General features: G+C 35.5%; 1 protein-coding gene across 1 annotated transcript in view; it reads left to right on the plus strand.

Moving 5' to 3' along the window:
• AHI1 (Abelson helper integration site 1) overlaps positions 1–24,931 on the plus strand; it is an 85,943-nt gene that overhangs the window by 35,540 nt on the left and 25,472 nt on the right. Inside the window, exon 19 of the mRNA XM_066546986.1 lies at positions 4,436–4,553. Coding sequence (XP_066403083.1) covers positions 4,436–4,553 — 118 coding nt within the window. The remainder of the gene's footprint in view (positions 1–4,435; positions 4,554–24,931) is intronic.

Raw genomic sequence — 24,931 nt, forward strand, 5'->3', positions numbered from 1 at the left:
CTCCCCTTCTCAGGCTGAACAGACCAAGTGACCTCAGCCACTCCTGGTACAGCTTCTCCTCCTGGCCCTTCACCATCTTTGTTTCTGTCCTTTGGACACTCTCTAAAAGTTTAATGTCTTTCTTAGGTTGTGGCACCCGAAACTGCACAAGGCATTCAAGGTGAGGCCACCCCAGTGCAGAGTAATCCTGGTCTTTGTGTCATGTTTGCATGCCCTTGTGACAGACGTGCGGGAAATAGCATGTTGGGACGAGCATGGTGGCAGCACACCTTGTAGACCTGGCCTAAGGTCACACCTGGAGTCGTGTTTTATGAGACAAATGTGCTGGAACAGACAAATAGCAAATCTGCCAACGTGGGTGTCTCTGGTTTTCACATGTGTCAACAGCATTCTGAATTTAAAACTTAAAAATTTAAAACTTTAGAACTTTAAAACTTAACAGCTACTGGATTTAAAGCTAACTTTAAAGTGTAGAGTTTAGAGTTCTGTGACTTAGATATGGATTTACTGTCAATACATTACGTTCAGGTTAAGCTAGATAGAGAATACTCTGATCCCATATAAGATTGGGTTCTTTGTCTTATGACCATGCCCCCTTTCCAGGTCCTGTTAGTATCAATAATTTTTTTTTATTTCTGTTTTTCTTTTTACCTAAACATGAACCTTAACAAATTATACATAAAGTTTCTTCTCTTCTGCAGCATTGCCATTCTTAGCCCAGAAATTAGAACCAAGAGTTGATTATTGTGCTAAAGCTTTAGCAGTTCACAAAAGTGAAGACATTTTGATACAAATGTAAAAATTAATTTCTGTATGAAAACAGAATGCAGAATTAGCTTCATTTCCAAATAGAAAAATTACAGAGTAGTGAATCTTTGCAGCAGTTATTTGTCTCTACCTCAAGGAACTAATACTAATGCATGATTCTGTTAATGGAAGTTTTTGATAGGAAAACATTTAATTTATCTCTGGCTCTTGGAAGTGCTTATAAGAGTTTTTCATTCAATGTTACTATTTATGTTTTTTTAGTTTCCCTTCCATCTAGCAGTAAAAAAAAAAAAAAAAACAAACCAGTTTGTAACTGTCCATAACAAGGGGATGAGATATGTTGTGTAGGTATGGAGAGAAGAGCTTTCTTTGAAGGTGTAGTATTCTAGCTCTGAAATTCACCTTTTAGATGTCTGACACCTTTGTGGCATTTACAAATAGCATCTGTAAATACTCTGTAGTACTAGTCTTGGAATCAGTTACATGTTGGCTGCTTTATCTCTCAATACATGCTTTTGCCACATTGTCAAGTCTTAGAGCATTCTATTTTTTGTCTTATGCAATTCACTTTTAACGTGAAAACTAGTTTCACTGAAAGTGTGTATTTGCATAATTTGTGTAGAGCTGCCCTAACACAGAAAAGAAAATGCAAATCATCTTTCTTTAAGCCTGGCAAAAATTACATAGGTATCTTTATTGTGATGGAAACAATAAGAATGTTTTAACTCTTAGTTTTACTCAATTTTCAGTAGTAGTAAACTGTGTCTCTGATAAAGCTGTGGTTCATGCATGAAGAAAGCAGAGCCTGTTGTGAAAAATAAGTAAATTCATGATTGTCTATCTTAGCAAGCTTTGCTCATTGTTGTGAAGATATTTAGCAATGATTTCCCACAGCCTGTATTTAAAAAAAAAAGTAATTTTGTTCTGTGAATAGTCTTATGTCTGCCTGTTGTAGGAGAATTATTTTTCATAGAACAGGGTACTTCACCTGGAAGCAGTTGTGCTTGAATCACAATTCCTCACTTATTAGCTGAGTGCTTCCCATTTCTGTTACAATGTTGTGACTTTTTTTCCTCCTTGGGCCTCTTAGAGATTTAAATAATACTTAAGAGCTAGTGGCAGAAAGGTCATTAAAACTCTGCTTTGGATGGGCAGTCTTTTATTGCTCACCTGAATTCAGCTTCACTGCCATCAAGGGGAGGTATAAATCACTTCCTGTAAGACTACTTAAAACTTAATTTTTAATATCTCTTTTATTAAAAAGGTTTTCCACTTGTTTTTAAGGCCTTGGACAGAAAGGAAGTACTCTAATGGAACTTAGGCTGCATTTTAGAAGAGGTGATTTTCTTAAATCCTCAGGACTGCACATTCAGCCCTCTCTTCTGTGTGTCTTGTTGCATTTGATTTCAAAGCACGCTATTTGGCACATATAGTGAGAGTGTTTGCGTAATACAGCAGGAAAATAAAGAGAAGTGAATTAAGTGTTGTACAGGAATAATTTACATAGAGTTCCAAATCCCTGATATAATTTGTTCAAGGACCAGAATCAAGACAAGCTTAGCTTTATAATTCTTCCTTCCAGGATGAACTGGGGAGGCATCTATTAAGTGTTAGTTTTCAATAGTTTGTTCTGTCTTGTTAAACTTGATTTCCAAAGGTCAGTATAGTCAACCTGTCTTCATTTCCTGGTGTTATCTGAAATCTAACTTTTGATAGTAAATTTGAAAGAGAGCGACTGGAAAGCCTCTCTTTGTCTTGTGGTGTAGTGTGCACTTAGCAAGAAATTCATGCAAAGGGGAGATCTTCTCATTTATCTAGGGAAAAAGGCTCTCCCTAGAGTTTACAGTGGATTAAAGAAGATGAAATACTGGAAGCTGAGATCAAAACATTTGCAGAGCAGATTATTTTTTCTGTGTTTGAGTAAATATGTAATCTAATGGCTTTCCACCATTCTTTTGTATAAGACAAAACTTTATATTAATGAAGCTTGCTTGCATATGTAAATGTAAGAAAAGCAGATTGATTTTATTGTTGCAGTTGTTCAGAAAAACAGGCCTCCATTCTGATAACATTTCCCAACTACTGCTTACTAGCATTCATTTAAATTTGTACACTGTAGTAAAATCTAGTAGGTTTAATGCTTTTTTGAAATCATGTTCAATGAATTAATCTGATTTTCTATCTTACTTTTCTTTCTGTCAGCTTTGGAGTATAGTTATTACAGTTGTGCTCTTTTGCTGCAAGATTCCTTGTTAGTCAAAGATAATTTTTGCTATAAACTTTCCACATTAGAATGAAATCCATATTCCTGCACAAAAACTAGACACATTAAGATGGTCAGGTGTAGTGGTGCAGAGGATTGGGTGGCAGATACCCTCTGGCCCAGTCAAGTAATTCAACACACATTTTTATTGCTAAATTACCTACATTTCAGGTAATTTGCCAATACCCAAATACTGTGCATTATTGAATTGAATAATAATTATTGAATTACAGAAAGAATAGTTATATAAAATAGGTCATTTTTGAGGTAGTTAAACCCAAGTGAATCGGTGATTGTCTCCTTTCTTTAAACAGAATTTACAATGCAGTAGTTTGAAAATTCGCAAGATATCACTGGCCCACCACTTATGTTTAAGGTTCTGATCTAGACTTTACTGAGGCCAGAGATAGTACTTTACTGTTTACTGAGGCCAGAGATAGTACTTTACTAACTGGGAGATTTCAGTTGGATTGAGTAACCATATGCTTTTATTCTATATGATGAAATAGGCTTGACTTTTAAAAGGGTCAAGAATTATGTTATGTAAATAACTCTCATTAATTTTAGCGTATGAATACCTTGCTTGAGGAAAGCTACAAATATTTTATTCAAGGCCTGTTTTTCTTCTGCCTTGGCTTTAGTGTATTAAGGCAGTGAAAATATATTTAACAAACAGTAAAATTCTCAGTTGGATCAACCAAAAACTTGAGATCATTAAATTTCTTTTCATAGAGTGTATTGGATAATATTACAAGAGTAAGGTTTGGGAAGGGCTTTTGTTTTGTAATAGTTGTATGTGTGTGTATATATATATATATAAAGTCCATAGGAAAATTGATTTTAACTACATTTTCTTTGTTGCTATGGAGATTAGACTGGAATTATATTATGTGTGATTTACATGTAGGAAGTGCCTGGGATGTTGGTGTTTATTGCTTTACAGAAATCAGTTCTGGGCTAGGATTGGTTTAAGATTTTTTTTTTCCTATAGTGGTGAGTATCTCTTCATGGATATAGTGTAGTTTGAGTACTCAAAAATGAGAAATTATTTTACACTTATAAGTTTATGAGCATATACACGTCTTATGTTTATACACAAAGATGCAACAAAATGCTGGTTTAGACAATTCTGTTTCATTGTTTGCACTGCTTGAGAGTTAGTATTCATATATAAACACACAATTGAGTTTGTTGCTGTGCCAGTAATTTTTCCAAGTCTGTATGTCCAAATACTAAGAAAAAATAAATATTGACGTTGTTAGTCTTCATCGACTTGAGCTTTAATTTTTTTTTCCTGGAATTTAATAGTTATTTACAGTAAACACATATTTCTCTTCTAGCTATTGCATCAGTAAGTGACCCAGGAAATTAGACTTCACTTTCTGATTTGTCTTCCTATTACAGGCAAACTCCAATCTCTTGCTTCCTGCACCATCATCTCTGTCACCGCACTCCAAGCTAAGGCTGTCGGGTGCTCTGAGTCTTCCACTGAATCCTCTGTATTCTTTCACTGCTGAAAGTGGTAAGTTTCTTTATTTCTTCACTTTTTGTACAGAAGGGGTGATAACTTCTATGAGGATTTTTTTATTTTCTGCCTTTAAAAATTTTGCTGTGCAGCTCTTTCAGGGACTAACCCAGTTTTGTTATATGTGATACTGTTTAAGTCCAGTGTGATACTGTCCAATGCTGATGCATGTTTCTTTGTAAAATTTTTCTTTATTTAAGCTGTACACCTATTTATTAGTGCTGTAAATTCATAGAAGAGGATGAGATTGCCAGCTTTTCTTAATTTAATATTTTGATAATATTTTAATGCTTACTGAAGTATCTTAAACATGGGCACTCAAAAAGAATAGAATTTAAAAGCATATATACTACTACAAAACCTTAGTGCTTGATAGTCTTTTTGCAGTTGTTTTTTAATCTATTTTTAGATTTATTTTTTCCTAAAGATATTTTATATTGAAAGATTTGGAGAAAAAGATAAGCAATGCAATTATGTACATTTGTGATGCTTACTTTGCTAATAATATCTGTTTCATTGATAATCACAGTATTTAATAACAAAATTTATAATTTCATGCCATTTTTTCTGGGCACCTGTAAATAAGACAGAAAATTGGCACCTTAATTTCAAAGTGTTTTTGTTTTGTATCCTTGAGAGGAGTAAAAAGAATTCCAGAGGGAGGGTGGAATATATAATGAAATAAAAACACGTAATAGAGATTTAAAATGTAGATAGTAAAGATAGGAATAATCTCTATAATTATATAGAATTATCTCCTAAAGGCAGACAATTTTTTTCGCAAATGAAGTTATGATTACTTTTTCTGAGCAGCTGGGGAAATGGTCCTTAGCATGGTCTAAAAGATAGACCCCTGGTCTCAGAATCACTTTTAGTCACTAATTCACAATGCAAATGGCCATACACCAATTAACTTCAGTATTTTTATTGTCTACTTAAACGAAGGAGCTTGGAGCCATAATAATATTCATCTGTTGCTAATGGATGCATGTTATTTCCACTGTGTATAAATCTCACAGAGGCAGTAGAACACATATGCTTACATATTGTGAATACTTAACGTAAGTGGACTAACCCTTTAAAGAACATTAACATATGCTTTTAAGTTGTTCTACATGGCTATTCCTAGTATTGCTCAAACCAAGAAATTTTATTTTCTTGAATTTTACTTTATGCAGAAGCACAGATAAAAGTGTTGATGGGGACTTCCTAAGTAGCATGAGGGAACATAGGTGTATGTTATAGCTGTGTATGAACACTCTCAGTGTTTTTGTTTCCAAAGCTGATTTTTACTTCCAAGATGATCCACAGGTACAGGAAAGTATTTATACCAGGGAAGCATAGTAAAATAGGAAATATAGTAAAGAAGAAGCCATGTGAACAGGAAGATTTTTAAAGGAAAGCAACCATAAAAATACTAATGGGCCACAATTAAAATAGATTTTTCTGTAAGAAAATGTTTTAAAATTGTGAATTACTTCTCTGTCGTTTTGTGGGCCTCCAGGTTGTTCTATTGTGGTAGACTTGTTTTTAGTAAAACATGAAAAACATTTACTTATCTATTTCATCATTCCCCATTGGTTATAACCTGTGAAGATAAGTGCTGCTGTTCACAGGTCCTAACTGCCAGATAAATTTTGCTTTTGAATAATAGGTAATCTGTACTTAAATGTTTCTATTGATTTATTGATTGTGCTGTGAGGACAGAACCTTTATTTTCTGTGTTGGTTTTATATACAAAATATATTTTCATTTTGTACTTATTTTAATTGGGATGTTGCATTGTTAACAATTGCCTGTACTAGAGATCCAGCAGATGGTTCCATATTCCTGAAGGTTATGTTGACAGTTCAGTTCTGTCACCTTTTACTGTGCATCTAGTGCTTCTTAAAGCAAAATGCAGAATTCCCATTTACACGTGTAAAGCTCTGTTAGCAGTATATTTAACCATGTAACTGGTGTATGTGCATGCTCTAACAGTTTGGTGAGGAGGTAGCTGATATCTTGTAGTATGGGGAGTGTAGCAGCCTGAATATATGCAGCCCTTTCTTTTTAAAAGACAGTTTAATTGTCTCAGTCTTGCCTGAGGTAGGAAGCAGTGGAAAAGCAGTGTTTCTATCTATGTGCTATATGGGCAGTAGCAGTACTACAGCAGATCTTTCCTGACATTTAAATCTTTTCATATCCAGATACATTTGCAGAATTAGCTATTTGTGACTTTGTAATATAATACTTCAAATAAAACTAATATAGCTTTTAAATATGTGTGTTCATTTTGACAAATGGGTTCTGTATACCCTGACATATCACGTGTTTTGGCTTTTCTTCAAGTGCATAATTTCAGATTTATAGATTTTAACAAAGCCCCAGCCTTATTCTGCTATTTATTCTATTTCCCCACTTCCTTCAAGAATAGTTAGCTCATGGATGCCAAGGCAGGACTGCCTTTGTTTCCAACCAGTTTGCTCTAAATGAAGTAATTAATTGTTTAATTATCTGATAGAGAGCTTCAGTATCTTTCTCAATGACAGAATATTCTTTATGTGAGATGAGTAAAGACAAGATCATGATATTATTGACCATGGAGCCCAACCCTCCTCCTTAAAGTGGACTCACCTAGAGCTCAGTGACTGTATCCATTTGGGTTTTGAATGTCTCTAAGGATGGAGACTCTAAAACATCTCTGGACAACCTATCACAATATTTGACTGTTCTCACATGAAGGGATTTTTAATTATGTTTAAATTATATTTTGTATATTTCAGTCTGCTTTGGTACATGGGATTATTTCTCCCCTAGTTCAGGACTTGGCATTTCCCATTGTTGAGCTTCCAGAGGTTCTTGTTGGCCCATTTGTGTGCATTGTCAAGGCGCCTCTGAATGGCAGCATGTTCCTCTGCTGTATCAGCTCCTCCTCCCAGATTTTTATCATCTGCAAATTCATTGAGGATGCACTCGGTCCTGTCATCCAGGTCATTAAAGGAGAAGTTCAAGTGTGGACACCAGTACTGACCTGCTGAGTGCACCACTGGTCTAAAGTCTCCAGTTAGGTTTCATGTGAGTGGTTACAAGGCTCTAAACTCTCCAACTCCGCCAACTTCCAGTCTGCTGCACTGTCTGTTTTACACAGTGCACACCTGAGCTGTTAATCTGTGGGAATGTTATGGGGGACAGTGTTGAAAGTCTTGCCAAATTCCAAGTTAACAACATCTACTGCTTTCCTATTGATTCTGTGCAGTGCTGTGCAAGAGAGAGTTTGGTCAAGAGCATGGTTAGAATTACTAGAAAAACATAATGAATTTTGTCAAATAGTAATTAGCAAATAAGAGCCACAAAGCAAGTACAACATGGATCCACTTATTTTTATGTGTTACATATAAAGCACTTCATTAGAGACATTTCATCAGATTTAACAGAATTAGTTAAAGAAAATGTGTGTTGTGTGCGTTCCTCTCACAAAGATTGTTTTAAATTTGAGGGAAAGGCATGGAACTTAGGTTTTCTTACTGTCTGTCATGACGGCCTGTTTGCTGAATTTTTTCATCAGGGTTGTGACTCATTTTACCACATCAGAATAATTTTTGTGTCTGCCTCAGTATAGTTGTACCTGTGCTCATAACAATGTCAGTAATTTTGAAAAGTCTGCTAGATGTTTGTCTTTGGAGAAAGTCATCCCCTTTGGGTTTTACATTTGTAGTTTAGATTCACAAAGTCTTATGGGTGTTTAGTACTTTAAGGAATCTGTCCCTAGAGGTATGTAATATTTAAGGTTGCTGAACTTCTTTTCTTCTTCCTTTGCTTTCCTTTTTTTTTTTTTTTTTTCTTCCTTGGTAATTTGATTGAGATCTGTCTTTGATAGTCAGAATTGAGGTTTTACCTTGCCTGTGCTGTATGGCCCTGGCTACGCTCATGCTTAGTGCCAGTTTTATCATACCTGGCCTGTAGTGCTGTTCTGCAGCACTGTATTGTAGCATTATCCAGAACTTTGTCTTAAACATTCCTGTCTGTTTCTTCTCATATCCTCCTCTTTCATAACTTCTTCCAGGATGACCCATTTCCTAGTTGTTATTTTTTTAACAAATAGAGAAGTCGCAAAAACTCCAGATTTTCAATTGCTCATTCTAGCTCACAGACATTAAAATCCCCTCTGGAAAATTTTGTTTGCCTTTCCTCCTTAAGACTGAGTATCTTTGGACAGTGAAATCACCTTCCTCTGACACACTGTTTTGGAGGTCTGTGGCATGCCATGAAAGAAATATCTGGCATCTTTGGGCTTTATTCAACACTGATTCTTCAGTAACTATCATAATGTTCAGGACATGCTTTCTAAAATAAGTTTTAGGTTTCAAGTCATTGTAATTAACAGTGACCCTAATTGTTAATTATGTGGGAGATTGAAGCTTAACTATAAATACTACACAGATCTGTTCACTGAAATTTGGACTTCAATAAAACCAGTTAATTAAACTTGCTCTTAAAAATTAATTACATATGTGCTAGAAACGTGATGGTTCTTGTATCTTTAAAGAAAATCTCAAAAACAAAAAACACAACATTTTGGCAGGGTTGAGAACAATTAGAAATTTTCTCTCCATTAACACAACTGACAGTCAAAGGTGTTTTCCACCTATATAAAGGGAAAGCTTCAAAACACTCTTTATTGCTCTCTAAAAAAATTAACAAAACTGACTTCATATTTAAGTTCTCTGTAACATTTGATAGACTATTTAAAACTGCTTCTTTCAGTCCCAAGCAGATGGTGAAATAGATTTCTACATAAAGATATCAGAAATATTAATGCATCAGTTAAATGTTGTTAAAATACATTTTTTATTCTTGGGTTTTTTCTTGGAATCAGAAAAAGGAGGTACAATTTTGCTGCACCAAGAAGCAAAATTCACATTGTGCAGAGATGCTGCAGAAATACATGTCAAAAGTTGCAGTCTCATAAGTATGTTAAATCATTGATCCCCTCCCCCCCAATATTTCATACTTTCTCCCCAACTCTGTAACATCTCTCCTTCAGTACTGCAACAGCCCTGAAGGATTTGGATGGGCTTGTTTGGGTTTTTTTGGTGGCTATATGCCTTTCACATAATTTTTTGCCACTCAAGGAAGAATGTCTGCAGAAAGCTTGTTCAGTGTAGCCTTATTCTTTTCATCTCTTACTGAGAAACTCTTAGGGGAAATAAGGCTTACACAAGGTGTAATTGAACATGTATCAAATGAACAATTCAATTCAATTTTGTTAGTCTAATAACTTATTTTTTTCTAATTTTAGAATAATCATCAACAAAATATTCCAAACAGATACTAAAAAACAAGAGTATATATTAATATAAGAGTGCATGTATGTGAACTCTATAGTCCAAGTATAAGATGAAGTACAGTATTTGTAGTACCTCATGAAAGAGGTGATTGAAAGACAGAAGATGACTAAGAGAAGCCATGTGGTACAGGTGGCACCATTGCCATCTTCCCTGCACTACTGTGCTGAAAATATGTAATTTTAGGGTGGGGGAATGTTTTTGTTTAGAGGGAGTGCCCTTTGGAGAAATCTGTTACTGGGATCCAGTCCATGCAGGCAAATTGAATGGCACATGGATCACTGAAAACATACTTTTTTTGTTCCTAGCATATTAGTGTTAATATACTGTATTTTAACATAGGAGTGAAATATCTTCCTATCCAGTTTTTAAGAGAAATATCTTGAGTATGTGTAAAAGACTTCTTGCCAAGAATATAAACACAAGAAAAGAACTCAACTTTGTTTTGAAAGAATAGTGGGTATATCTGTTCCTTGTTGAATTGTAATGTATGCTGCTCATTAGCTTGCCCAGCAGCTTCATTTAGATTTTCTGTGATGGTGAAAGCAATTAAGCTAGCAGGGCTGCACAGATCAGAGCTATGGAAATGCTGTAGCAATTTGTCATAATGTCTAAGTTCCATTGACATCTTTCTTTTTATCCCCACATCTTCTTAAAATTGGGGCAGAAACGTTATGGTGAAGAGAACCAAATACACACCTAAAAATGGTTCAGAACCCACACTATTAATTGAAAGTGGTGTGAGTGTAGTCCAATCTGCTATAGGTCATTATAGGGAACTAATTTTACTTTATTTTTTATTTATGAAAAAACTTACAAAAGGGAAGTAGGTAATGTATAATAATTTCACAAAGTTTCTCAATTTCATTAGCGTTGGTGAGTCTGCAGGCCTTTTTTTGTGTTATTGATTGAGAAAATAATGAAGTGATGTTATGAGGCTTGTGCAAAATTGTTTAGTAGCCTTTATAATATTATATATATATATAATATCTGTTACAATAAACAGATTGTTTGCCTAATCTGTTTATCTTTTCCGTTTATTCTTACTAATATTACTCCCTCCTTCTTCTACAGAGGAAGAAATTCAAGTTCCCCCTTCACTAAGGGATATTCCTAGTGGCCTTGATCAGACAGTCCAGTGGGCAAAATATGTTTTGATAGCACTCTGCTACCCATGGAGTCTGGGGCTGAACAGAAGTGCAGAACACTTTCAGTGTGTGCTATAGAGGTGCTGCCAACATAGGAAGCGATGAGAATAAATGCTTGTGGAGTGGTTAGCTTCCTGCAAGCTGAAATCTGCTGCTAGTAGATTGTGTCATGTGTTTGAAAAAGGGGAATGTGCATCAAGATGAAAGAAATAAGTGCCTGGTTCTTGTCTCTCACTTTGCAGTTATATTTCTATGGTCTTACGCAGTTTGTTGTCTTCCTGCTCTGTCATATATCTGAAGAACTAATTCTGCCTGACACACTTTCCAGAAATTAAAAAATTCTCAAGAGAACTGTTCTTATATTTTTATGGGGGTGGATTTTTTAAAAATGTGATCCTTTTCATTTAATTATTCTAATGGGCTACTGATGCCAAAAAATTAACAATTTTACCTAGTATTTTCTTTTACATTCTTAAATGTAGAAATGTGAGTTGCTTTCTGTTATTGCAATAAATATGTTATTGCTACTTTGAAGAATTCTCATGTTTTCTGTGATTTGTAGGATGTAATTGATTTTAACTCTGTGGCTGGATCAAGTATGTATGTTTTCTTTCTTTTGGAAACTGAATTATTTAAACAGCCCCACCACCACTTCATCTGTAATAACAGATAGCAATAATGCAGAATACTGGCACTTTCTAAGTGGGTAAACTTGACTTATTTTAGTCCCTTGGTTTTTGAGTATATTATTCTGTTGTGGGATTTTTTCCTCCTATTAACCAAAGATAAACATACCTTTACAGTCATTACAAGCCTTTGTTTTAACTAAAGATTACTGCATAGTCACTGAGTATTACAATGACTTAAGTTTAAGATCCAGTTAACAGATTTTCTCTTTTCTTTTTAAATGGTAGGAGGACTCAGTAGAGAGAAATCACCAGCTCAACACCACAGATCAGCTCTCAGCAAGTGTCACCTGATGTAATTACACTGATGTTTGCTTAAAGTATTTTTACCATAAGCAGAAGAGCATTAAGTCTAAAGTGCTTTTTTATATATGTCTGTTAATTTGAATGGGAACTCCCCCGGGGAAGATGATCATTCATTTTAAGATATTTATACCTCTCACTTTGACTTAAAGGAAATGTGTAAGAGAAGGGAGAAAGAAAGAAGATAAAAACTTTTTTCATTATTATTTGCTTCTAATGCTATGGAAGAACTGAAAAATAGAGCTTACAGATATTTTTCTCAAAGCAAGTTTTCTTTTAAAACAATAGGAATATCTATCACAAGATGTTATTTTTTTATACCTCCTTCTTTTATAACCTATTTGGCTATACCATTTACATTTTGAAGTAGCTGTGACTCAGTTTCTTCAGTGCAAATAGATTACAAAGGCTCATGATGTTCCAGCTTACAGCTGACTTTGGCAGTAAATAAAAATCAAGAGTATCAGGACATGCCTGTTGCTTTTATCATGGCTTACAGGCAGCTCAGGCCATTCTGCAGGAGAAGGAGCTTCCTCAGAGCTCTGTGACCCTGCTGTGCTGCCCACATCATTGGACAATGTCAGAGTTCTGGCTCAAGGTGCAAATACAGGATCTTGTCTTACGATAGAAGAGTTGGGTGTTTACGTTTAAAAAATGAATAGTAAAAATGATTTTTTAATTTGAAAACATAAGTTGTATAAATAGATTCATCTAACCACAAAAATGTTCCAATAGAATAGTAATGACACAGAGACATAACCATTAACAGTAATGACAATCTAGTTCTTCTATTGTAAAAGGTTGCTTATCCAGTTTCTTCTATCTGATTGATAAGATGTTATAAATGTCATAAGAGTTTGTATTTTCTAGTTAAACTTGCTAGAATTGTTTATACTGAGATCAAAGATACACATGTTCCTTTTTATATGTTCTTTCTCATATTTCTTCTAGGTAAGTTAATTAAAACATTTCTCTAAAAATTACACTAAATACCATGCACAATAACAGCAATCTTTGAAGATTCCAAAAACTTTATCTAAAGAACACCATTTATATTTACTTGAAATTGGTGTATGTTAGGGTAATTACTGCTGAGCCTTCAGGCTAAAGGAAGTATTCTCAGCCAAATTATACAAGGGTGTGGATTAAATGAAGCATTACTCTCTGCTTGGCAGCAATGGATATAGATTGCAAAATCAGGGTGTGACGTAGTACTGTGGTGAGTCTCTGCCAAAAGAGATTTGGCCTAAGTGTGCCCTTACTTTCTCAGTTATGTGGATCCTAAAACAACTGAATCTAATTAATTCCTAAGTAGAGAGGTCCTGTTAACTGTTTTTACTCTGAACTTGTCTGTAATTTTGGGCTGTTGAGCCACAAGACGACAACATGCTTGAATAAAATTTCAGTTGGTCATGGGGAGGGAAACAATCCTTCTGCAAAGGACTGTGCAGTAAAGTATCAGTCTTCTTGTCCAGCAGAAAGCTCACATCAGCAAGGATGCTGTCTGTACAGCAGTACAGGAGTGAATAAAATAGGGAAATTGATCCCTGCTTGTATTGCTCCAATCCTTCTGTTCCCGTCATTTCCAGAGGAGCTGGGAGGAGAATGCAAAAACCCCAGTAGCAGCCATGGTGCACAGGAGGGAGAAAGCTCCATCTCCCAAGAGGAGACCAAAGTACTTTGATTTCATTGCTGGTTTTGACAAATTAGCAAATCCAAAGTGCATTTAAAAAAAAAAAAATTATGTTTTAAACATACATTATCCATCCCATTTTGGTACACATGCATACTTTTTCAACTGCTTTAAAAAAGCCTTTGCTAATTTTGTTGATAGATTTTTATGTGTGAAGCAGTTAAACTTCTATGGATTCATATGCCCCTTGTTACTCTTGTTATTGAAGCCCCGATTTCAGTGAGAACAAACCTCCCTGACACGATTAATTCTATTACCATAACACCTTTTAAGTTAACTCTGGGTGTATGTGGTGTGTAGTATGCTCTGCAGTAGATTGTGGTACTGATGCAGTTTGGTCATTGTAGTTTGATGTGGATCATGTTGATCCTGTAGAAAGTAATGATAGAGGATGGTGGTTTGGGAAAGCGTTAAGGCAGAGGGCAGGTGCAGAGAAGTGAGGGCTTCTATAGGTGTGTAACTCAGACATTGCTGTTGTCACACAGTAGTTTGCTGTTATATACAGAGCTGGATTGTGCTGCCTTGATCCAGATGAAATGAGAGCTTCATGGAGCCTGCATGCTCATTGTTAGCTTGCTTTCTTGCTCACTGGAGGCTGTAAGGAGCAGTGACTTGTTCCTTGTTGGCCTCAAATGAAGTCTTAGAATTCTCTTAAAACTCTGCTTCTGAAAACTTGTATTTGGGTGTTTTTTGCATTCTTATGGCATGCATTGAAGGATTGCAGAGGTTCCTTTCTCATGTTTTCCTCTCACAATTAAGATTTAGTTTCTTCAGTTTTTACTTCCTCAGGCAAAGAAAAAGATTGAAGTGACAAACAGGCAAATTCAAAAAAACTCTTTTAGTGTCTCCCCTGCTCACTTGACCCAGGGCTCTGTTCTGGCTTGCTGGACAGTCCCTTTGCAGAAGGCTCTTATTCGACCATGTAACACTCTATCTCATCTAAAGATTGACTCCAGCATACTGCATCCCCATATGATTCAAGATTGCACATCCCCTTTTCCTGTCCTGTCAATCTCTACTCCAGCTGTCCATCTATGCTAGCTTCTGGTGCCTCATTGATTGGGGTTTTTTACAGACTAGCTGAAGGCTGTTGCAGTGGCATATGTTGATACAGGTCTTTCTGCAATCCTTTCAGAGCCTGACTGGTCAAAGGAAGCAGACTGCTGCAGCTAATATGCCAAATAATAACATACAGAAAATTGGAGCTTCTTTCAAAATACGTGTTTAGCATCTTTCAGTGTGACAAATTGCCTAGTGGCAATTTGAAATGTCGTGAGAATTTGTTCACCAACTTCTGGTTGTCACTATGCACCTACAGAGCATAATAAGATTCACTTTGTGAGGTGTTGGATTTTTCAGGTGAAGACCTTGAATAGGTTTCATTTTCCTACTCCTTGCATCTTTGAGTTTTCATTAATGGATAATCACATTTAAGCAGAGTTCACCTCTGTAGTAAAAAAGCAGGAGCCTATCCTTAAAGGTGGGGGGCGGGGGGGGAGTTGTGACTGTCTCTATACAGAGGAGGTATCCATGAGGTGTGTCAACTCTTCTGCTTGTTCTGGGAGAATGTTGTAACAGTTATGCATGCTGCTAGTTGAAGAACTTCTGTTGTGAGCTGGGCCCTGGCTAAAACCAAGCAGGTGTTTCTTTCCTATAAAGAGTCCAAGCATATTCTTGGAATTTTTCATTTTTGAAATAATTTAAAACACAAGTTCTGAATATATATGTTGATTAATTGGTGGCAACTTTTCACATTTTGTGTCCAGCAGATCAATCTAATATAATGTATGTTCTGCCAAATTGTATTTGCTTCTAATTTGGCTGCTTCTGCATAAAAACAGCAACAAGAGAAGAAGAAATATAGTTGTTCTACTGTTACTTGCAAGATTTGGGGTGTAGTGCCTACCTAATGCACATCTATAACATACCACATCAAGTGTACCTTGATAACAGTACTTGATTGGAAAATTGTTTTCCTTCTGGTACAGAACATAAAGGAAACTTCCATCTTTGTTTACTACACACACATGTAAAGGATCTTCAGCAGTTGAAAATGTGGTTTCAATTAAGACTCTTCCTGCAAATCAGCTTTTCTTACCAAAACAATTTTCAGAGTAAGTTCCAGTAATCACTCAGAGAGAACAAGGTGTGTCCAGGGTTGTCTGTATCACCATTCTTGAGTTAATAATTGGCACGTAAACGTGTGCAAAAACCATCTAGGAAGGTTTACTGAATAAGGCTATTAAAGGATGCACTTTGAGATTTCCAAACTTAAGAGTGTTGCTAGACAATTTTCTGTGTTTTTCAGTTGTTTGGTCCTTTTGAAGAAGCAAATGTTGGTAGCAGTTGGCAATGAAGTCAGTTTTAAAGAAACTCAGATATCATTCATAATGCATAGAAATGGGTGGTTCCTTTTAGAAAAGGCTATGGAGAAGAATTTCCTGTCCTTGAATATTCAGACCTTAATCACCTCCCTCTTACTGATGACTATGAAAACTTAGCACTTACTGGTTTTGTGCGGCTTTTGGCTTATTGGAGATGCTTTATGAGCATAGTCAGTAGGGATTTTAGCTGCAACTGGTAGTCAAACCAGAGAGGGTGAGTCATAAAATTAGGCTTAAGTGTTAAAGTACTGGAGTTTTTAACAGTTTGGCACTACCTATGTGATGATGTGAAAAAAGCTAGTATGGTATTGTATTAAGCACTTATATTGTATTTTATAATGCTGTAAAAAATATTTAGTCAAATGCTACTTCTTCATTCAGAATTTAATTTTCAATATTATTTGTGTTTACATCTTTAGATTTGCTGTGTAAATAGTCTTGCTTGCAAAATTCCTATACAAACAAGGTACTAATGTACTGGATAGGACTGTTACTTCTACTTTCTCACTTGCCACTGAGATAGTGAAAAGTTTTACTGTCTTCTAATCCCAGCTGTAGTATTTTGTGTTCCTGATTGAACCTTGTAGAGAATTCTGTTCCCTCCAGGATAATCCAGAGTTTTAGAAATGTGGTCTTAGCTTAAAGCTGGGCACAGCTCTATCAATCTTTATGAATCTGCCTGTCTTGATTTGCCTTCTTTTGCCTCTCCTCAGATCAGGTGGTGCTGTTGTAAATTAAAGGGAGTATTGCTGCCTACTTATATTCAATGCAAACATTTGCCATGGTTGTTTTTTTTTTTGCACATCCCCATCTAAGACCCAAACATTCTAAAAATCCACTGCTGTAAAAGCAGTAACAGGTTGCTGTTGCATTCTAAAAAAAACTTTGCAAACCTTGTAGGTAAAGGAAACTGAAAAATCAATATATTAAAAATCTATGCCCAGCTGGATCTCCAATGTGTTGCTTTAATGTTGGGCATAACATTTCAGTATATTTTCCTCTGCAACAGATTATATCAATATTAGTCTCAAGTGCTTTTTTATATGTTGTTTACAAGGAAGTATATTCAGATTTTTGTTACTAAAGTAGTAAGAGGCCATTATTTTATTTTCCTATTCAATTGGATACCAATTAGAAAGGGCTTACTTATTCATACATGTTCTATTCACTGATATGTAGAAAAACCTTCTAAAAGTAGTTTGTTCATAAATTTTCTGAAAACTCAAAAAGTGTGCATGTGGGAAAATTCTCATGGAGTAGCTTGGTTTCACCACACACTTATTTCCAAGAAATATCTGACCAGTCTAATTTCTGAGCTACAAAATAGAAAGTAAACTTGGGGGTGTATTTTAAAGAGATGATCTATTTCTGAACATAGAAGTATGTTTGCTGTGAACTTTTTTCCTTACTCTTGATTTGAGGCAAAATTAAAAATCTTACATAATGGTTTCCTGATACAGTGTTTGCCAATGGTCATGCATTTTTCAGGTTTGATAATGTGTGAATTGTTTGGCCATTTCGTAGAATTTTCTGGTAATACTTTGTCAGAATTAATACTCAGTAGTGGCTGAAAGTGCTAATGTCATAGAGAAAGTAGTGGCTATTCTGGTCATAATAAAGACTTGAAATATCAAGCTGACTTATTTTTTCCAGCATATTGCACATGATGTTGGTGATACTATTTTACCTTGAATGCAAATGTTAGGAAAATGCTACATAAGCATTTAGAGGATTTGAAATTTTTTTTAGATTTTTTTCCAGTCAAGATGTGATTTGACATTGTGAGGCTTACTGGGTAATATAGAAATTCAGTAGTTTATGCAGTAACTGGTTGTTTTTACTTAGCTGACAAGACTTTGCATTGCAAAAATGTGTTAATGGTTAATTTTGAAAGATATTTGTGGTATCCTAAGCATATTTTCTTATGGCTTTCCACTTGTAGAATGGCAAACTAATTTGATTTAAGTAACTCTCAGTAACTAGGCATTGCTGAATTCCTGTTGTGGGAAGAGCCATGTGAAAAAATTACTTTGTTTGCCTTCCTTGCATAATTTTCATTCTTTGTCTTTTATCTGTAGTTAAGTATGTTTTTTTAAAGACACAAGTAGAGTTATGAGGTGGTAAGATACTTTGATAGTTGCAGATAGAGTTAAATTCTATTTAACTGTATGCAGATAGATTTAAATTCTTTTTAACTGTATTAATAAATTAAATTTAACTGTTCTACATATTTTTAGAAAACAATAATAATAATAATAAAGCCTGCTTAAGAGCTTAATTTCCTCTGATTCAGGGAGGGTAATTTAAAGTAGAGGCAAAAATATTATTAAGCCCAAAAGTGAAGGTTGCTACTTCAGTGTTGGGCATCTACAACTCCAAGGGACTGCAGTTTTTATATTTTGTGAAGTATTTTTTGATAGGGAGCACCACAAACTGCATGTAATAGAATGCAAAATAAGTTTCTTTTCTATTTTGTTATAGTTTGTTTGCTTTTAAATAGTCCAGGTGGGCTTAGCAAAACTAATAATGACTTTCTCAGGATATCTGCAGCACTAGAAGAAAAATAACTCTTATTAATACAAAGAATGCGTCATAGTCTGCATTTTCCTTACATCTTTTTTATCTGCTATCTAAAGCTTGTAAATTATGCTGCCAATCTGATTTCACGAAGCTGATGTTATCTCTGGAGGCTTATTGATGTTTGCTGTAGAATCACCTTCTGTTCTCCAAGTTGTAGAAAGAAACAACTGGATACTATAACTTGTGCTCATTTTCAGTGATATCCACTGCTATTGTGATGTAATGTTAGAAGTTGTCGTAAATTAGCACGTTCCTGATTAGCATGAATTCAGTAAATGTTCTTTACTTCAAAAGAGTGCTTGCGACACGTGCTACTACTTGCATTGTTTATATATGGTACTGTAGAAACTTAACATTTGCAAGAAAAATGTAAGATGATGGTTTGATAAGATTACTCAGAAATAATTAGGTGGGTGTGGAGGCTGCTAAATGTATTTGATTTTAATCTCTAATTAAAAAGTTGGATTTTTTAATTGTTTTTGTGATGCAATAGTTTTTACTTCATTATGCTTTTTGTAAATAGGGGCCAAATTCTACCTCTTCATTGTGCCTAAGTACAGAATAAATGTTTTCAAATGAAACCCAAAGCCAGTGACAAACAGATTATCTCTATAGTCCTCCTCATGGAGGATTATTCTCAGAGCAAACACGTGTATATGCCCTTGTGTACCTTGAACCAGGAATGAAAATGATGGCTAACCTTGAATGAATATCTCTATGCATTCTTTTGGCTGATGGGAGATATAATTATATGTTGTGGGATCTGGCACTGCCAGAAGCACAGTGTTTTCATGTTAGTGCTGTCTGATTTTGAGGTCTCTTATATGAGGATTGGAATTGGTTGATGTTACAGCAAAGGTATCTCTCTGTGAATCTACAGGTGTGAATTTAAGCCTTGCCTTGTTCCTCTGCTCCAGTGTTTACTTAACTCTGCTGCAAGGACAAACTACCTGGTCACTTGAGGTGTGGAATCAAACAACCAGATGCATTAGTTAGAGATAACTGCCTCAATCCTTAGATAAGGAAGTTACTGTGTTAAAGCACACTAGAGCAGTTGTGTCTCTCACTTCAGGAAAACTGTGACTTGCTCATGGTTTGGGAACCCAGAGTTCTCCTAGTAGCTGCAGCTAAGGCATCCACTGGGAAATTACATGCTGTGTTAAAGAAGCTGCAGCACAATGTATGGAGCTGCATGGTCCTGAATTGTGTAACTCCCTAGAGGTTTTTTCTAGATAACTCTTCATACCACTTTTCCTTTTCAACTCTTTACCTTTTCAACCAACTGTTAGTAAACAGTTGGTTGAAAAGGTAAACATTACTTATTTTTTCATTGAAAGCATATCCTTCTGTACATTCTTTTCTATACAGTGTAGATTTTGAATGGCAAACAAAGCCTGATCTATTGACATAATTTCCCATTATTTTGTTTATTTTCAAGTTTTCATTGTATTATTAGGGATGGGGAAGGGAAACAAAAATAAGTCATCCTTTTCCACCTATCAGCACAGCTGTTTCAGCTGAATGTGGAGAGGGTAAGGTGGGGTGGATTTGGGTTTTTTTTATGCCTGCCATCTAGATCAGTCTCCACTAACTGGAGGAGTGACGTCTGGCAGCAATAGAGTTGCCAGAGCTTTTTTGTCTCTCATTTTAGTGTATATAGTATGTAAACAGCTCTCATATCCCATGGGCAAAATAAATAAACAGATGTTTCTCTATATAACTTATAAAAAGTGTGACAGTAAACAGAGAGGGATTCTATTTGCCCTATAGATTTTGGGTTTTGGTTTTAAGTGAAGAGATTTAGTTTAATAAATTGGAACCTCACTTAAAAAATGAGAATGACAGTTAGGAGATAGTTCAACATTTTCTGGATGCTTTAATAGAAGAAAAAGGTGGGGAAGAGGCAAGGAGAGTGCTAATAATGGCATGGGGTGACACTGGGTAGACTTCTGCCAGTGCAGAATACTCTGCAAGGATCTTATTGGTGTTCATAGAAGACCTTTGCATTCAGTAATGTTGCCATCACAACACCTTTGTATATACAGCACGTGAGAGCTGCCTGTTTTAAGCACATGCATTTTAAGTGGCTTGCAAGATCACAGAATCACAGCATTGTTTAGGTTGGAAAAGGCCTACAAGATCACTGAGTTGAAGCTTTACCAAGGGTCACCTTATCAACTAGACCATGGCACTAAGTGTCACATCCAGTAGTTTCTTGAACACTTCTGGGGATGGTGACTCCACGACCTCCCTGGACAGCCCATTCTAATACTAAACAGCCCCTTTCATGAGGAAATTCTTCCTGATGTCTAGCCTGAGCCTCCCCTTATGAAGTTTGAGACCATTTCTTCTTGTCCTGTCACTATGATACAGATTAAACTTCACTAAAACAGTTTTCAATGCACTTTGGTCCTATCAATTCTGCGTTGAGTCTGTAATATCTTCAAAATCATAGGTGCTAGACAAAGTTATGTAGAACAGAGTTGGAAGTGGGTTTTCACCTAAAGCAATGGATATTGGTGAAACATCAGCTTTGCTGGTAAAATGAAAAGGTATGCTTGTGTTAAGTAGGTGCCTCCACTTCTTTCATTTTGTGTGAACTGCATCTGAAAATGTTTGTGGTGGGTTTTAAATGTATTTGTGATCATGTGTTTAAATAAAGGAAAACAGGTCCTTACCCAGTATATAAACAATCTTTTTATATAATGAATTCTGTATTATTTAATGTTCTATATATTTAATTCTATATTTATATAATGTTTGATCTATTAGAGTGTAATTGGTTTGAGGATAAAGTCTTTGAGGGAAGATTAATATATATTTAGGTCATTACAAAATTATCTTCATTCCCATACATTATACATAGTTTGAAAAATGAAATTTCAGAAATAGCTGAAAGCTTTTACTTTGAAAACCTCAAAACTTTCCTTTGAAACCTTTGGAACCTAAAGTAGAGATTATATTGCATGCTAAAAGATCCTTTCATCGCAAAGGCCATACTTTTGGTCATACTGCACTAGGTGACTGTGCTGAAAACATGTTTCTCGTGACTGGAAACAGTTTTAAAGTCTCAGAAGATGAGTAGGAAGAGGAATGAGCTGATCTACACGTATTCATCTCATTTCTGGCTTGACTTTTTTCCCAGTGTTTGTTATTTAATTGGATGTATTTTAACTACACTGTGTTGCAAGAGACCATGATATAATTCATAAGAATGTCTGCAATAAGAAATACCATTTCCTAGAGGCATTGTTTATTTTCATGTCTTCCAGGATTTTTTGTGGGTTTTGAGACATTAGCAATTAGTATAAACCTGAATAAAACTCAGTTAAAAACAGAATAGTATGTGACTAGAGTAGGTAAGATTTTTTTTTCCTCTCTCTGCATGCTTTAGAGGTGTTTGTCACAGAAATGTCTGAATATTAACATATTTCAGTTTTCTTAGATATATATTTGTCCTTTGCTCTGGGATTTTCTGGGAATTTTCCAGGGTGAACTTTTGGATTATTTCATTAGCTATAGATCCTGTGTGACTGGAAGCCTTAGAGATTTATTATGCTCAAATACCTTTAGTAATTACAAAATTAATTTATTAAGAACATTTCAGAAAGCGAGAAAAAGCCTTCTTTTGAAAAGTTCATTTAAATAGGAGTTCTTTTGTAACAAATGTTCTCCTGGCCTTTTTTAAAACAGCATTTTTTCTCAAAAACCTTTCACATTGGGTGATTACAGACAGTCCAGTAGGATAATAGTGGAATTATGTGGTTGCTTAGAAAGACTTCTTTCCCTTCTCTGCTTCTCATGCTATTAGTTTAAAACAAAATCACTAAAGATGCCGTTATTTTAAAGGAAGTGTTCTTAATTATTACAAGTTCTATTCAGGGGCACTGTTGCTGCTGTCATATCAATTTCTATATAAGTCAAGTCTATTTAGTAGTGAACTCATCTACTTTGTGCATTTCAGTCCAAGTACTTAGAATTTGATCACCTCACACTGATGTGAGGTGATCTAGAGCAGAGGGTAACTTTTCAGTGAAAGCATGCAATAAGACTGAGATTTGGTGTTACAGACACATTTTGGACCGGATAACTTCTGTCTTCTTTCCTCTTAGGCTGCAGTTATACTGGCAAAGAATAAATTGCCAGAAGTGACTGAGGGGAGCTGAGGGTACACTTTCAATTCTCTGTTCAAATTGTATAGGAAACTAGCATGGCTTCAGACTCCTCTCAAGGCAGGCAGATACACTTGTTTTCAAACCAGTTCTTTGATAGGCTCACGCCATAATTGTAACAATAGGCTTATGTGGACCCTAAAGAAGAGCTGTCCTGCTGTTTAATTGTGTTGATGTGAAAATTCTGATCATTTGAGGTAAAGGATTAGCATCTGTTGTTTTGAGATGCCTGATTTGCAGCTAGACATTAGCAGTAAGTTCTTCTAGAAGTAGTATGATCTTCTCATGTAAAATTCCATGTAAAGGAAACCACTGAAGAATCAATGCAGAGTAATAGGGAATGCAGTTATTCAAATATTGATACTTTCATTGGGAAGATTAGCATCTCAAGATGTGTATGTTTTAAATAGGAAGACAGCAGATAAGAAAAAAGATTGTTGGAGAGAACAGGTAAAGCATCTGCATCAATTAAAATGCTTCCCCATTAGTGATTCTGAGGCAACCTTAAGACAGGACAGTCCAGATTACCCTAGGTGTTGGGGCTGTTTTGGGCTTGACCTTACACAGGATTAAATGACCTTTCCATGAGCTCAGACTAAGCGAGAGTCCCAGCTGGTCACGGTGTCCTGTAAACTTAATTTTTAGATCAAGAGGAAATGTCCTTCTGGAATGCAGACCTCAGTTTCAATATAGTAGTTAAAAACCGTGTGCAGCGTGGATGGGAGAGAACCAAAGCAAGCACTCTGAGGCTGTTAGTCACACCTGCTTGATGTCATTTACATGCTTCATCAAGCATGGAACCATATCAAGCCCAGAGCTGTGGAACATTGCTTTAAAATTCTCCTGCTTCACTTGGGAAAGAAGGGATGGATATTCCCTTACCTGCTGAATGAAGCTCGTTTTGTTCACATCTGTTTTGAAGACTGTTGCTGCTGTTTTGAAGATGTGAACAGGATTTTTTTCTTGGTTTGGATTTGTTTTGTTTGCTTGGCAGTTTTTAATATGACCGTTTTGAATGTAGGGGCTACAAAAATTGATGCTTGATAATTAAAAACAAGTAACAGATAGCCCTAAATCTACTTTGGAGTAAGCAATAGGCATGATCATAGAATATTTGTGACCAGATGTGCTGTGATCTGTTTATACCTCAAGCAAAGTAATAAGAATTTTCTATTTGTTTTGTCTCTAGTAATGGAAAACACTGAGTCTGAACCAGTGCCAGCTTCTAGAATTCCATACAGCGCTCCTTATATCTTTGAGTAACACATCTGTCTGTCCTACACTTGCAGCATAGCAGGTCTGTGCTGCCCTTTATTGGGGCTGAATTGGGAATAGCAGTCTAACCATACAGTTTTCACCTGATGAACAACTGAATATAGAGGCTGCACAGGAGTACTGATGTGCATAAACATACAGTCCAGGAGCACTTGGAAGTAATGCATGTTTTCCTTAGAAAAATATGAAGGTCAATGATGTTACAGATAAAAATGCAGATTAATGTTGCTTTTAATTAAAACTTGAATATTTTTCCAGACAAACAGTTGTTTTTATCAAATATTTTATATATCTTTTATCTTAATATGGGTTTGTGTGAGTTGGCACAACACTCCCATGCTTGGATTGTCTGTCTAAAAGAAAAATTTATCATGCAGACATTTTATTGGTTTTGAGTTTGTTTGTTTTTTGTTCAAAGACTTGATACAACATGTGTATGTGATAGTATATCCATATGTAGTATCATCTCTGTAGCATCTAGTTTTCTGACTTAGAGAGTGTGTAGATAACAATATTAATAGGAGTAATATCCCCACTGAGTTTTGGTTAGTGCTGAACAAATGTTTTAGCAAATAGCTTGTTTGAATAAACGCTGCCTTCAGGACTACTGTCTTTAAGTATGGGTTAAATTCAGAAAATGGTCTACATTCTCATCTCATTCTTCTTCTTAAAAGAGATGGGAAAAAGTAATAAAAGCAAAGTAAGCCTTTCAAAATAAAGTATTTCAGAATTTATACAAGATTTTCCAAAATTATTAAGATCAAGATGTTTTTAATTCATACATGAAGCTGAATAATCCATTATTGC

Source organism: Molothrus aeneus, chromosome 3 (assembly GCF_037042795.1).
Source record: "Molothrus aeneus isolate 106 chromosome 3, BPBGC_Maene_1.0, whole genome shotgun sequence".
In the NCBI taxonomy this organism is placed as follows: Eukaryota; Metazoa; Chordata; class Aves; order Passeriformes; family Icteridae; genus Molothrus; species Molothrus aeneus.